This window comes from Trachurus trachurus, assembly GCF_905171665.1.
Source record: "Trachurus trachurus genome assembly, chromosome: 3".
NCBI lineage: Eukaryota > Metazoa > Chordata > Actinopteri > Carangiformes > Carangidae > Trachurus > Trachurus trachurus.
The window spans coordinates 8,537,939-8,553,945 of record NC_139893.1 but is presented as its reverse complement, the minus strand read 5'-3'; the positions used below and the strand labels follow the sequence as shown (position 1 = coordinate 8,553,945).

The 16,007-nt window shown below is 44.2% G+C and overlaps 1 protein-coding gene across 1 annotated transcript in view; it reads right to left on the bottom strand.

The window, feature by feature from the left end:
• The window catches only part of igdcc3 (immunoglobulin superfamily, DCC subclass, member 3), a gene marked incomplete at both ends in the record, with an annotated part of 65,981 nt that overhangs the window by 47,646 nt on the left and 2,328 nt on the right, over positions 1-16,007 (bottom strand). The window contains one exon of the mRNA XM_084001523.1: positions 10,633-10,938. Coding sequence (XP_083857649.1) covers positions 10,633-10,938 — 306 coding nt within the window. The remainder of the gene's footprint in view (positions 1-10,632; positions 10,939-16,007) is intronic.

Genomic DNA, 16,007 nt, shown 5'->3' with positions numbered 1-16,007 from the left:
CTCAAGTGTCAGTAAAGCGTTTTTTCTTGATTCATTGGCTGTTTGAATTGTCAAATAACAGATAATTGTTCCCATTAGTCTAAAAACATGTCTATAAATGTCTTGTTGTAACAGCCAAAAGATAATCAGTTTACCATGGCATAAGAAAGAGGGGTTGCAGCTGAAGAGCTGCTTCATTTCACTGCAGATTGCTAAACAACATCTAGTTGTTTCTTTTCTAACTGTAAAACACTGGTTATATGCTAACAGTAAACCACTCTCAGTGACATATCTCAGTGAACTGCAAATAAAGTGATTAAAGGTAGAGCTATGTCACATCGTGGTTTTTCTGGATTCATTGCATGTTTGACTTGTGAAATATCGGAAAATTGTTCACATTAGTCTAAAAACATGTCTATAAATGTCTTGTTTTTACAGCCAAAGGCACAAAAATCTAAAGATAATCAGTTTACCGAGGCATAAGAAAGAGGGGGTGGAGCTGAGAAGCTGCTTCATTTCTCTGCAAATTGCTAAACAACATCTAGTTATACGCTGACGATGAACCGTTCTCAGTGACAGATCTTCACCTGTTAATTTATAATTTACAGGACTGAACGTGATAATATTTGCTATAATAAATGTTAATAAAAGCCACATAAACTGCAGAGTTTGCATTATCATATTCCCAATGGTGATACATGGCAGCAAAACTACAGACATTGCAAACAGGTTGTCAGGCGGAAACTGGGCACCCCAGAAATCTTTCATCCTATGCCAGCTACAACCTCCTCTAATTGGTTCCTGTGGAATTCATTTTATCCCCGGTGACCAACTCCACACACACTCTGCAGCCTGACAGCCTTTTAACCTCAAACACTTCTGGAGCTCCGTCCCTATACATGACAAATATGGAGGAAAAGAGAGTAAATATCCAAACGAGTTCATGTTTCTACGGTAAATCTCTCTTTTAAGAGTAACAGTTCAATCGTTTCCTCCCACAATATCCTGCGGTATCGTATACTCGTCCGCCTTCATTATTTTCCTGCACACACAAACACCAGTTAGGATCCACCAGCAGTGAAAAATAAGACTCGACCTCCACTTTGTTGTGTGCAGTCACTGTATTAATGGCTTTAATGCATTATCTAATCATTATAAAGCCCAAGTCCAAAATCAATCAGTCATCCAACTCCTGCATTGTGATAAATGTCTGAAAACCAAAAGCAGCAGTAACAAAGGTAAAGACCCGACTTTTCACTCTATGTTAAGCCTTTTGTGGGAAAACAAAACAAAAAAAATGTGACAGAGACAAATACGTGTCCTTTGCGAGTGAGTGAAAATGCGCTTATTTGGCTCTTGTTTGTCGAGGCTGCTGCGTTGCTTGTTTGGGGAAAGGGCAAGGTCGGAGCCGTGGTGCCGCGGCAGGTTTGGGCCACCTTATTTCACAGCCAAAGCCAAGGTCACTGCCACTGCCCCAGGGCCATCAGACAGGGGGATGGGTCCCCACTGGGGAATGAGCAGGAGGCTGAGCGTTGGAGGAGGGGGAAAAGTAATGGGAGGAGAATAAAAAAAAGAAGGGGAGGGGTATTCTGCCCTAGTGCACACAAAAAGGTCACCGTTTCCCAGATAAACGCCCCCCTCCCTCTCTCTCTCCATCGTCCAGCCCCTCATGACCTCTAACCCCTGTATTTCTAAGTCAGAGCTGGAACAGAGGGAGAAGAAGGGGAGGGAGGAAGGGGAAACACACCCACCCGGAGTCAGCGGTGACAAAAGGGGGCCTCCGCTCGCCGAGTCGGTCAGGAGAACAAACGCTCAGGCCACCGTCACAAAGCAGAGCCACCAGAGGCTGCACATCTCCACAGCCTCTGCCTGTTTCCCAGCCACTCCACTGGCCCTGCATTTCACCGACTAACAATAGGTGCTGCTCTGCCGCGAGAGGTACCCCAACGCACACAAACACAAACACACAAACGCGCACACACATGGGTTATAGAGAGGGGAGAGAGGTGGCTGAGGCCCAGAGGAGAGAGAGAGCTGCTGCCTTCCCATCACTGACTGGCCTTTGTCTCCCACTCCTCTGCTTATTGGCCACCACAGAAAGATTTCCTGATCCCTGCTTAAACAAAGTGGAAAACCGGACTGAGGGGCCCTGTGTGTTTATGTGTGTCTGCGTCTGTGTGTGTGTGTGTGTGTGAACTCACAACAGAGGGGCGATAATCTTAGATAACACTTTTATATTCACTATTATCCTTACTACTTATATCTAACATCTAAATATCCACCACAGGCTCCACCTCCTGTTTGTGTTTGAACATTTTCACACATGCGAATCAAAATGTCTGCCCAAAGGGAGAAGACAGGAAGAGGGAGTTTTGGTGTTTTTATAGGTGGATGGTGCAGACCCTGTAAAGGCTTTTAACTGCACAATCTGACCATAAAGGCTCTGTTAAGTGTAGCGAAGCGTGGTGACGGGGCAGTAGCGGGACCTACCCACGCCCCTGGTGAAGCCTGGAATAGCAGGAACACCAACGTACACACACTAAGCACACAAACCCACATATTTGTCATGGTTTGTCCTCAGGAGAACCCGCTATTGATAAAAATCTGATCCCTTGTTTCCAAACCTTGATCTGAAAGAAATATTTGTTTTGATACTTGGTGTGTGGACCAAACAAAGGGACCAGCAGAGGTGAATATGATGAAAAGACACACATGCAGCCGTGAAAAAAACACAGTCAGAGATTCGGCGGTGTAGACAAAACCCTTGGAGAGCAGATCATGCTGGATTTGTCAAGATCAAAACAGGTCAATGCCAGATTGTTGTGTATAGATTGCAAAGCCAGACTCTGGCATTTGGAGGACTGGTCCGCCTCGTCCAACCTTTGGCCCAGCCTCTGCTCTCTGCTTTCACCTTTCACCTCTATTACTTAGGAATTCCCCCCGTGAGCCTTAAAAGCAGGCAGAAGGAATTTCAGGCCCCTTTTTCATTTGTTTGTTTGAGAGTAGCTGGGGTGGCCCAGAGACATCCGCACACCAACACAGACTTCATTAACAGAGTCCCATTTTGTTTTTGCACACCAGCACAGACACACACACACAGTCCCTGAGCTACCTTCACTTTAACTAAAAAATACGACTCCGGGACCATCTGAGTATAATGCTCCCCCAAAGTTAACACTCCCTTGTGTGACAGAGAAATAAAAAGATGTTGTCTGAATGGGTATTATCTGGATGATCAGCTACAGTGTACACAGCTGAGGAGAGCAGCTGCTTGAGAAGCTGGCACAGTGGAAGAAGACGACGTCTTGTGATAACAGGGTCAAAAATGGCTCATGCATCAAGTTCGTATATCTTGTCACAATGATAATATCTGTTATAAATAAATCTGTTGAATATTACAGTAAGGGCAAAACTAAATCAGCCAATTAAAAAATAAAAACAGGCCAAGATGTTGATGAGGTTACTTTATACTAAACCTTGTATTTTAATGACTTTCCACTATTTCTTTGACTGTGTAGGATGTTAACACATCTCTGGTACAAATTGTCTTTCCAGTCACTCGTGTCAGTGATGAGTCATTTTCTATCTGCACACTTTTAAAAAGAGATGCACATACTATAATTATGAAGAGAAACAAGAGTTGAACAACCAAAGCAGTTTAACTTTTGCTGCATTGCACTTTTGAAGAAGGAAACACCAAGTCAGTCTTAATTTAGTTGTTTCCCGTGGGGTTCCTCAGGGTTCAATTCTGGGTCCCTTTCCATTAATCTACCACTATATTCTCTAGCAATCCAGCTGACAAGCTGCAAATAAAGGTCTCAAGGGCAGTGCATGTTGTATTGAACACAACTCTCGCCAGTTTCTGATGATGAAATCTATTTTATTTTGTTGCGTTTACAACATGAAGTTACTAAATCTAAATTTAGCTACAACCTATCCTCATTTTAACAGCTTGTAATCTGACTTGCATCCAGTTTGGGGCTTTTGTTTGACAAAAGATGTAAAAGCTGTGAATTATTTTACAACTATTACAATCACAGACTGATGTATCTTTCTATATAAAGCACTACTGTAGCACCACAAAGCTCATTTAAGCTTTCACCCATCTGTTAACTATTGTTTCCGTCAGTCCCGCAAACATACATGTGTTGTTATATCACTATAGGAAAGACATAAATAGGATTAGAACCATGTCAAACATGGAGACACTGCTGCTGGAGGATTAAGCAAAGTTCAATATTCCTCTCACCCTGCTCGTCAGTATATACCTTCCCATGTTTACTGGCTCGATTTCCCCAAGTGATGTTGTTTACACAGGCATTTATTTTTAGAGCGTAAGGGTAACTGTTCTGCTCCACACAGCAGCTCATCCCTCACATCATGAAGCAGCTCCCCTCTAAGAGGAACATTGTTGCAGCTCTCCATGCATGTCTGTGCTCTGCTCATAGCTCAAGTCCTGTCAGTGTGGTTCAAGATTTGCGCACAATAGCGACCATTGTGTTCTTGATTTTGTTACATTAGCCTTTCATTCTTGACACGTGGGGAAAACTCCACAAAGCGAGTTCGGCTCCATGCTCCCATTGTTTCCAAGCACACAGCATTAGATACACGGTATAACATATGGATAGTAATTAATGTATGGAATAATGAATTTTATTGTAATTAATAACAAGTGACTTTAGACCGGCTGGAAATCTCACTGAAGTCGAATTTCACGCTGCGTCTCCCACCACCATATGAGGACATAGTATGTGAGTAAACTAAGACAACAACCCCTAGTACTGGATCCCTTGGTGATGTTCGACTGCTTCAAGGTCAATGATGTGCCATCTTCAGAAATAATAGAGATTCACCCTGCCCCCCTTATCCACAAGAGAGTTGAACAAGCTCAAGCATTTGTCAATGCAAATATCCAGAGTTGTCATTAGGGGACAGTCTGTAGTGCTGTTTATTCAGCTCCCTGACAGAAACACAACAGAGGACAAACAGCATCGTTATAGACATGAGAGAGAGAGAAGGAGAGAGAAAGAGAATAGAGGAGGGAGGGAGGGGGGGCAGTTGTTTACCCTTGCCTTTGCTCATATGTAACCGCACAGTATGAGAAAAGGGAACTATGTCTGAACCGATTCTGAAAAGCACAGAGTCGCTGTTCTGTTCGGACTCGAGTAATGAAACCTCCTCATTGTTGCCGACTCTAAATCAGCTCAAATCGAGCATGGATAATCAGGCAATGAGATCTGGGTCTGCAGGTGTACAGTAATAAACCAGCGTCTAGTGTAATTACACAGCAGAGGTCAGAGCTCTCATCCCTTCAGCCCACCTCATCAATACCAGGAGGGAAAAAAAAAACACAAAAAGGAATAGAAAAAGAGCCGCCTTTCTTTCTTTCTTTCTTTCTTTCTTTCTCTCGCTCTCTGACGCACTGGCAGACAGATGGAGGGGCGCTGACCACACAGTGGGGGAAACACTGTGGTTTAACATCAGCCCACATACCTGCCCAGAGGAAGTCACACAGGCCCAGGTCTGTATGCACTGACTGACTACGACGATGTGATGAATGTCAATAAGAGCAGAGATATCAGGGAGAGCAGTAGCTACAGCGACGATGATGATGACTAACTGATATTTGCTCTGTGGCGTTCAATGAGTCCTTCCTCTGTTTGTTAAACACTGATGTTCAACATGCATTTTTTTTTTCTTTTCACATTAACAAATTTAATAAGGCAACTCGTTTTTTTTAAATGTCAGAACAGGCTTGTATGGCATTTAGCACGTTAATCTATACGACAGAGAGATGACTTGCTTTGTGACAAGTGAGCACAGAGGAGCAAGGGTGGGAGTGGGAGTGGGAGTGGGAGTGGGTGGTGGTGGTGGTGGTGGTGTTGGTGGTGGATAGAGGGCGGGGTTTGGCTCGCAGACAAAGGGAGCTACAAGGAGATGCAGGGATGGAGCTTCAGCATTCACCCAGGCAGGAGGCCGTGAAAGGGGCGGGGGGGGGGACAGGGAGGTCGGAGGGTGATGGAGAGCCCACCGTCAACCCTCCAAACACACACACACACACACACACACACACACACACACACACACACACACACACACATACATGAGCTGCCCATAAATCACTCTCACTAACCAGCGGTGTCTGAGGCTGAGCGACGTCCACGCATGCTGCTGCAGCCTCTAAATAAAAAAAAAAGTAGCACGTTTGCAACTTCTTTCACGTCTTTTCTGCCTCGTCAGCCCACGGTCGCCGACGTCACACGTATTTTGCATTTACAACCGCGAAGGAAGAGGAGTTAAATTCACGCAAATGAGAGGCACGGGGGTATAAAGTGAGACACTTTTACAGGCATCCTCTGTCTTCTCCTATTTCATCCTTTACGGCCCCCTGGGTTCTTCTTTTTCATTAAAGTCTCATTCAGAAGCCTACCATTGTAATGGCAGCACAATTTACCATGACGATTTGAGAATTGAACAAGGTGGAAATTATCATCCAGCAGCCAAGGGCTCTCCATCAACACTGAAGCAGTCTATCAAGTAAATAACACATGCAATGATCAGTTATTGTGCCTCCATTTATTGCATTTGTGTGAGTGTGTGTGTGTGTGTGTTTGTGTTTTCACCCTGGCTCATGTTTGCACTGAGTTTGCCTTTTCTCAGCACACTTCATATTGTGTTTGCAAATCTTTTCTTAGAGTCCCTGAGGTCAATTACAGTCTCCACATGTGAATAGGACTGAGAAAAAAATAAATTATTTCCCTAAAAAAAAAGAAGCTTCAACTCTTTCCAATTAAATCCAGACAAACAGACAAAAGCAAGTCATTTCAATTGATCCTAAAAGCTATTTTGTAACGGGGGGCTTTTGTGGTGTGTTGCCTGGTGACGCGGGGTTTGCCGTGGGGGGAGGGGCAGCAGGAGCCCTGGCCAGGCCCACTGTACCAGGCTTGTCATTCATCCAAATGATGAAAAGCTTCCTGAACCTAAGCTAATGAGGAGGTCCTAGAAAAACCGAGGAAATAGAGAGAGAGAGAGAAACCGACCATCAAAGAGATAACATTTTCGAGGAAAAAAGTGTTTCCTGGACCGACTGCCGCTTTAGAGGGGCAACGGGGAGTCCGTCCGACACCAGCCCCCGACCGTGAGCTCACACAAATGGTTGTCAAGCAAATAAAAAGTGAAATTTATGGAGGGAGGTAGTGTGGAGGGTAAGATGGAGGCTTTATCCACTGGGAGGGCTATAAAGAGGCTTCAGTAATCACACCACCCATTGCATCACAGTGGTACAAGTCAGAGCTCTGTTGTAAGAGGGTCTATAACACAGCAAATTACCCCAAATACACAAAGAGAGCAGCAACATTAACAAACACTTGGAACAGAAAAAAGAAACAAACACTAGTTGCTGGCCTCTGTGAGGAGTTCATTTACTAGTCTGGGGCCATTTCTCTTAAAAAAAAAACAAAAAAACAAAATGAAAACTAAATAATTTATATCCCGTGTTGAAGTCCGGAGGGTCAGCGGACGATGAAATGCAGCGGTAATCGTGAAAATCCCTCTGGAGTATATACAGCGGTTAACATCATCTATTAAGCCCCTCTCAAGGCGGCCGAACAGCAACAACGCAGGTAAGAAGAAAGCCATTATAGCTGCTTGTTGTGAACAGGGAACGTACAAGATGTCAACAAGTCAACCACCACGACTAATGGCGCAACGAGAGCGCCATTAATTTGACTTCTAAAAGCTTTGAGGCGTTTCTTCTTCTCAAAACGCTGAAAAATCAATGAAAAATCAATGAAAACTGAAAACGTGGGCCAAAAAAAAAAAAACCCCACAGTGAAATACCAACGCTGCTGTTTTTTTTTTCTCTCTCTTTGGGAAAATCCTCCAGAATACAGAAGGCATTAGTGGTGATATCACACAGAGAGATGTTTTCATCATCTCAGTCCCTTTGAAGAGACTCTGGAGGATTATTTTCAGAGTGGTGACGTCTAGCCTTCTTGCCGACTCCATTAAGGAGTTATTGCAGCGCTTTCACTCATTCAACGCCTCGCCAAAAAGACTGCTTAACGCGCCGCAAGAAGGTCAGAGGTCAGGGGTCAGGATGTGACTTTTGGTAATCCTTTGGTCCCCCTCCTAATCAATACAAGTCAATAGGAAGCGCTGGAAAAGGATCTGCAGGAGAGCGAAGACGCCCAGACTAAACAGAGTGAATGATTTTGAACCTGAGGAACCAGTCGCAGCCCAAGGTCAGGTTCATTCACAGAGATGGAGAAGTCCATGTTTGCACAGATGAGATTGCTGTACACTTTCATAATAATTTGTTTTTCATACTCATATAATGTTAAACCCTTGAGTTAGAACATTTGCATTGGCTGTGTATTATATAATACAATGTTACACTTTCAATTCAATTGCTACAGTTTCATTTCAATCACTGATTCTCACTCTGATTAAGAAGTTTTCATCACAGATGTAAAGAAAAAACCTCAGCCCAACGGTATTAAACCATAAAGCTTTATCTAATTTACTGTAGATCAGGAAAATTGCACCGTTTAGCTCCCGGTTCATGTGGATTTTCATTTTCCCGATGCTCTGTTACCACTTGTGAAATTCAAAGTGAAGAAGGGGGGACCATACTGATGCAGAATTTGGAAAAACAAGTCGTGCAAAAAACTGCATGTGAAATCTGACCTTTGAAAAGAAAAGCCCCTTCAGCGAGCCCTTAAAAAAAAAAAGGTTGCATGTGTTTGACAGCGCCAGCTACTGAGACGAAGTGACTTTTCCCTTTTGGCCGGTGAGACGTCCATGCTAACCTCCCCACCCCACTGAGTGGAAAAGCTGTATTGGCCACAACAGCACAGCAGTGGGCTGTCTACACACAGGCCGGGAATCAACAGGCTTCTGCGAGCCTTTGTCCATCTCTGTGTTACAGAATATACATAACAGAGCGTTCAAGAAGTCTTAACTCAGCACGGCGAGGAACAGTACAGTATCAGTGAAGTCGCTGCTGAAACGTCTCAGCGTGTTTCGCAGGAGAATGAGAACATCCTCCAACGGCCTTTGATTTAAAGTAAGTTATGTGAGAAAAGAGAAGAAGAGGAGGACGCAGAGTCAGACTGTCGCTCTGTGATATGATGAAATGTTGTAAATGAACCATGGCAACAATGCTGGGAACTTAACGTTGATCTAAAAAGGACTTCAAATGGGAGATTTAGTGCTTGAGCCAGAGAAAATTTATCTTGATGACTCTTACAGGGAGTGGGCTGCTGGGTAGCTTCAAGCTTATTGCACACTTACAAAGCAGCTCGGAGACTCCCAGCATGAACACTTGTTAATGCTAAACTCAAAGGCTTGAATCTCTAAGCAGCGCTGTAGATGAGCATCAGAAAGTTCATTACACTCAAAGAATGATATTAAAATATTCAAATCAATCCACACAGCCAGGGATATTAAGTGCATTTACATGCACGGCGGCAGCGGCAGCAGCAGCAGCAGCAGCGGCAGCACGAAGACTGGGACTGGCCTGAAATGTGATTACTTAAGGCGATATTTCAATTACAGTGTTTACATTCAAAGAGAACACAGAGCACAACTTAATCAAACCTAAGTAAGTGGCTGTGGTTGTAGTTTGGGCTCGTGTCATAAATGCTTTGTTCAATATCTACACAACACAATCAGGACTCAGACAAATTATTACGCTGGCGGCACCTGAAGATAACATCTAAGAAGAACAACAATTAAAATCAGCACGTGGCCAATCATCTCAGTCGTTGATTAACAAGTATAATTAAAGGAATAGTTCACCAAAAAATGAACCCTCGTGCTGATGAATACTCCGGAGTAGTTTTTTATTCCTCAAAGTGCATCTGGAGACCCGGGAGTGGGGTTCGTAGTCCAACGAAATCCTTATATGAGAGTCAATAGCGCCCGAGAAAGGTCTATAAAACTACACAAAAACCTTATAATCTTCCTCCATACTGCTCATCCACTGCAATCCAAGTGTCCTGAAGGGATATAGTCCAGAGTTTACTCGAAACAACGTCATTTTGGACATTGTTAAACAGTCCTGTATTGAATTTGACGAGCAATATGGAGGAATATTACAAAGTTTTTGTGTAGTTCTATGGACCTCTTTGTGTCAGATGCTATTGACTCTTATATAAAGTTTTCGTTGGACTACGAACCGGCCTCCCGGGTCTCCAGATGCACTTTGAGGAATGAAAAACTACTCCGGAGTATTCATCAGCATGAGAATTTCATTTTTTGGTGAACTATTCTTTTAATTATACTTGTTAATCAATGACTGAGATGATTGGCCACGTGCTGATTTTAATTCTTGTTCTTCTTAGATGTTATCTTCAGGTAATCCATCCATCCATCCATCCATCCATCCATCCATCCATCCATCCATTGTCCGCCGCTTATCCGAGTCCGGGTCGCGGGGGCAGCAGTCGGAGCAGGGATCCCCAGACTTCCCTCTCCCCGGACACTTCCTCCAGCTCTTCCGGGGGGACCCCAAGGCGTTCCCAGGCCAGCCGAGTGACGTAGTCACCCCAGCGTGTCCTGGGTCTTATGCGTAATAATTTGTCTGGGGTTGTCATTTTTTGGTGAACTATTCCTTTAAGAAAAAAGAAGGTAAATGATTAAGGGACTTACTGGCTGCCTGAATCCGGGCCTTGCGGCTCACCACCAGCCCAAACGAATTCTGGGCCACGCACTCGTAGTCGCCCTCGTCGGACGAGCCGTCGGACTTGGTCTTCTGGAAGTGGCTGACGAGCAGCGAGCCGTTGACGAAGGTGTTGTGGTGCCGGTTCTGAGCCAACACCAGGCCGTTGTGCCTCCACTGGGTCGTGATTGGGGGGATGCCGTTCACCTGGCAGTGAAGCATGAGGGGCTGCTCCTGCACCGCGATGATGTCGCTGGGCTCCAGGGTGAAGGAGAGCTCTGCTTCACACATTACACCTGTAGAAACACACACAGACACACAGAGACATAATGGTTTATTATATAAGAAGGCTTTACGTTGAGTATACAGTCCCTCTCGACCTTGTACGACAAAGCAGCAGTTTATATACATTTACACATTTATTCACTCTTGTTGTTGCTGAATTCATCTCATTTCTCACCATCTGACACATCGTTTTGTTCAAACTGTTTTCTTTTTTTTTATTAAACCAATGTCTTTACTTGTGGTGAACTGTGAGAACAGGAGCAAGCAAGGCGGCCTTCGGGTTGGTTATCAGATAGCATGACATCTGGGTGAATGTGCTACTTTTTTTCACCACTTTTTCAGCAACATCTTTCAGCGCTCAGCAGCACCGTAAACACACCACACACCTGTGACCTGCACAGAAACATCACAGCTAACCGCCTCACTCGTCTCAACACGGAGGATCAGTGACACGAGAGCCAACCTCACACAATGAAACCATTTCACCGACAGCTAGAAGCTCACGGCTGCATCTCTATCTCACCAGCGACCAGTTTTAAGCTCATGACAACAGTGCAGCTATAACCACTTGTTAATATAGAACAAAAGCATTATTAATTCAGATTAAAACAGTGGATAATTGTCGTGTGAAGTCCGGAGCATACTGTGACTGACTGAAGCCCCTCTAGCTTAAACCCCTGGACAGACCGTGGGAAACCCTGTGTCAGATCTGTGGCCCTGGGGCAATGATAATTTTTTATCTCACCCACTATAAATCAAAATGCTAATTCACCTGCTATTTTCTGAACAAACATGTGAAACAATGGAGGATTCAGTTGCAATGTTAAGTCCTGACCACTGAGCGAACCTTTATTTTGAAAAATCAAATCGAACAACTCTGTTTTCACGTCGCTTGTTCATTTCTAAAAAACAAACCTGATAGAAAATAAGACTAAAAATAGAATTAGAAGAGAATAATTATGCAAATAGAATAAGAGGAGAATAATTATGAAATGAAAGAGATCGACTAAATAATTTAAAATGTTTGGCCTTCAGTGAAGAAAGCCCTGAGGGTTCACAGAGGAATAATCAAGCACAAGGTTAAGAACTCCTGTTGTTTTCTCCTTCATTTCAACACGTGTGTCATTTTCCATGTTAATTCTCATTTCTGTGTTTCACTTTCCTGAGTGTGGGAACCCTTTCAGATCACCTTTAGGTTGAAGTTTTGACTGTTCTGAGTTTTGTTTAAGGCTCTAAAGCTGAGAGCAGCAACATATGCAGAAACCATATTTGTGTTATAGTAGTAGTAGTAGTAGTAAGTAACGTAAAATGTTTTCCAATATCAATCTGTTGCTCAGTGCAAAGGTTAAAACAGCCGTGATCTCGCAACTATAACCTGCAGTCCAATTCATTCCCTACATTTCATTCACACTGATATTTTCAGACTGGTTACTGTAGCTCTGTTTGTTTCCGTTTCTATGCCTACTAATTACAATCCAAGGCTGTGAGGGAAACGTACAACAGTAACACTTCTCATATCAGTCCTGACACCTAAACAAACAGGAATAACGCTTCCAATGTCATGTCACTGAAAGCTGCTGCTCACCAGGCCTTTACACCTCATGAATAAAAAGCCTTGACTTAGCCACCTCCAGGCTACAGTCACAAGGGAATTTATAGGCTATAGATTGAATGCATCCGGGGTGTGTGCATGTGTTCTTCTTGTACTGCAAACACACACACACACATATAGTCTTGTGTGTGTGTGTGTGTTTGAACTATAGTGGCAGCAACTTTGCCTCTGCGTTCGCTGTGATCTTTCGCTCTTCTTCACCCACCACCATCACCACTACAGACGAAGCGATGCACCGGTTTGTTGCTTTGCACCTGAGGATGGGAGTGAGCAGATCTGATTTTTCTCTATTTGTGCTTTCAGAGGGTAAAGAGGAAAAGAGGAAGAGAGGAAGAGTGGAAGAGGGGAAGAGGGGAAGAGGGGCGGCGTGGATGATAAATAGAGGATGTAAACAGCCTGACCTGCCCTGGTGGTGCTACTATAAAGAAAAGGAAAAAAAAAAAGGAGCTCTAGTGGACTTCGGCTTGGTATCATGTTACAGTCGCTCAGTGATGGACTTAAAAAACTACCAGTCTCTGCCCCAGGCCCTGGAATCTGGTGGGAGAGGTGGAGGGGAGGGGAGGGGAGGGGAAGGGCATTAGAGAGGGGAGAGGAGGGGAGGGGAACAGGGGAGGGGGCAAAGCGCAAGGGTCAAAACAGAGAACCTCCGGCTTCATCCCCCAAATTCCAGCCGAGCGATACTTCCCCTTAGGTGCAAACGAGGAATTCACTGACACACTCGTTCATGTGGAGACGAATATGAAGAACGTTTCCTCTTCCTCTGTGTCGTCTCTTTATGTGCCCCCCACTCCCACCTCACCCTACCCCTACCATCCCAACACACACACACATACACACCTCCTTTTTTTCACACAGCATACAGCATGGTAAGTAAAATGGCCATGGGACCAGAGAGACATCAGTGCTACCACTTGTGAAAAACAAGGGGGTGGCGGTGGAGAAATATTTAACCCTTAGCTGGCAGCAGGGAGGCAGGCAGGCAGGCGGTGATCCCTCTGCACCGAGCTGCTGCTGCTGCCGCTGCTCCGACATGATGCTGCCGCTGCTGCCCACCGAGCCCTCGCCGTTTCCTTTTGGTCCGACAAAGATCACGTTTTCACACAACAGAAGAAAGAAGACAGAAGAGAAAAAAAGCATGCAAAGCGCCTGCAGCCTCACATCCACTCAGTCACACTTCATGTTTGATCAACACATCGGATAATGCTCAAAGTGAAGCAATGCAATTTCTAGCTGCATAGAAAATGCTTCTGGACAAAAAAAGCGAGGATGTAGTATAAAGCGACATGAAAGTGTTTTAACATTCAAGCTTCCTTTGTGGAGATTGACTGAACCATATTGGAGGCTTTTTTTATTTCCAGCTGTCAAATCTCATTAGTCAGTGTTATCAAGCCTTGCAGCAAGCCGGATAATGATGGTTCAGTGCTGACTGCGTTACAATGTCATTGATTTGGACTTGATTAAACAGCTTTATTGATGTTGTATATACTTCCTTTTGACTTCAATTAATCAGTTTCTTCAATTAGCTGGAACAGTGTGAAACTTCTTGGGCTGTGGCTTTTGGCTAATGCATAAAAATACATTGATAAATAAATAAAATGCTGCCAAAGTGGCTTGCTAATGCAATTCAGAGCTCCGGGTGGTTCGGAGGTTACAAACAACGGTGTGAGAAAAGGTCAGAGGAAATCATATTGTACACAACGGCGAAGCTTAAGACAGATCCAGTGAGGCAAAAAACGAGATATACAGAGGACAAAGGACACAGGATTTTTTGCACTTAGGTTGGTTTAAGGTTATCTTGTGAAGGCTGAGCACCTCAGAGCAGAGGAAGAGAGGGAGAGAGAGAGCGCTGCACAGCTGGAGAAATTGCCCGTCCACACACACATGTGTTCACAGACATGAATCTATACAGGCTGTGGTGGATTTTCACGGTCAGATAAGGAGACAGACAGACACACACACGTCCCTAATGCTCTCTCTGTGCAAAAGGAGAAGAGACACTGGCCATGTAGGATTACAGGGTTGAGACCAGAGACAAGTGTTGGCTAAATGTGGCTCAGGCTCTGGCTTTACTATTCACTGTTAAGTGTGGCAGGCTGGCTGGCTGGCACAAAGGTTTACTGCTGCAACAGTAAAGAGAGGATCACACACACCAGCTATTGACAGACAGATGTAGTTAGCAGACACAGGCTACACTGACAGGACTAAGTGAGCTTAGGACACACACACATACACACCACAGGCTTCTTGCAGGCAGCAGAGTGAGGATATAATGGTTTACTGACTGACTGCTGCACATCATACCAAATTATAGCCCCTATGAAAATAATGCTGTATTATACTGTTCAGATTTAGTGCTGCCCAGGGCTGCAGCAAAACGATTATTATTTTTTTTCATTGCCGACTATTTTCTCCATCGAGCTGTTTGCTCTGTAAAAACCTGAGAAAACTGTGGAAAAATATCCACTTAAGGACGCTAAAGGTGTTGCTGTCAAATATCTCGTATTGTCTGACTAAATATTCAATTTTCTGTAAGTGAATTCCTAGAAACGGTAAATGTTTAGTGTATTTTGCCTCTGACTTTAAAGGGATAGTTCAACATTTTGGCAAATTGGCTCATTGCCACAATCCGCATAGTCTTAGCAGTAGGTTCATTACCTTTAATTGTCGGTGCAAACTATTTTTAGAACGGCGGAGCAGAGCCGTGAGCTGCTCAGAGCTATGCTACGGAGGCTAATGGGATTTCTTGGTTTCCCTCATCAAACTCATCAAATACACAATCCAACAACTCCAAAACGCTCTGGTGGACAAGTTGTGACCTGCACATTCACCACGCTATGAGATAATAACAGAACGTTACGAGACAGAGTTGTTTTAGAGGTAAATTCATGCAAAACCGTTGATGCGCGTTGCCTTCAGGGACAGTTTTTCAGCAAGCAGTCTCTGCATTTACCTCAAAAACAACTCTGTCTTGTAACGTTCTGTTATTATCTCATAGTGTGAGATATGATGATGAGGGAAACCAAGAAATCCCATGAGCCTCCGTAACGTAGCTCTGAGGAGCTTGCGGCTCTGCTCCACCGTTCTAAAAACAGCTTGCACCGACAATTAAGGGTAACGAACGTACTGCTATGACTATAGGGATTATGGCAATGGGCCAATTTGCCAAAATGGTGACCTTTAACGATAAATGAATCAACAGCACACAAACACACATCACATCAGTTAGTTGTGTTTGATTTGTTTTGCACACTGCACAAAGACTGTAGGTTCATCCTGGCCAATGCATATAGATGGGCGGCTGAAGCAGCATTTCCATATCTGAAGAAACTGATGCACGCTGCTACCTGTCCGCATGAGTGACGGGCTGTTAAACAGGCGCAGACCCACTATACGTGTCACTATACGTGTCGAGTACTGCGCTTTAAAAGAGTTACTCTACATATAGATGGAGTGCACAGATGAAAGACT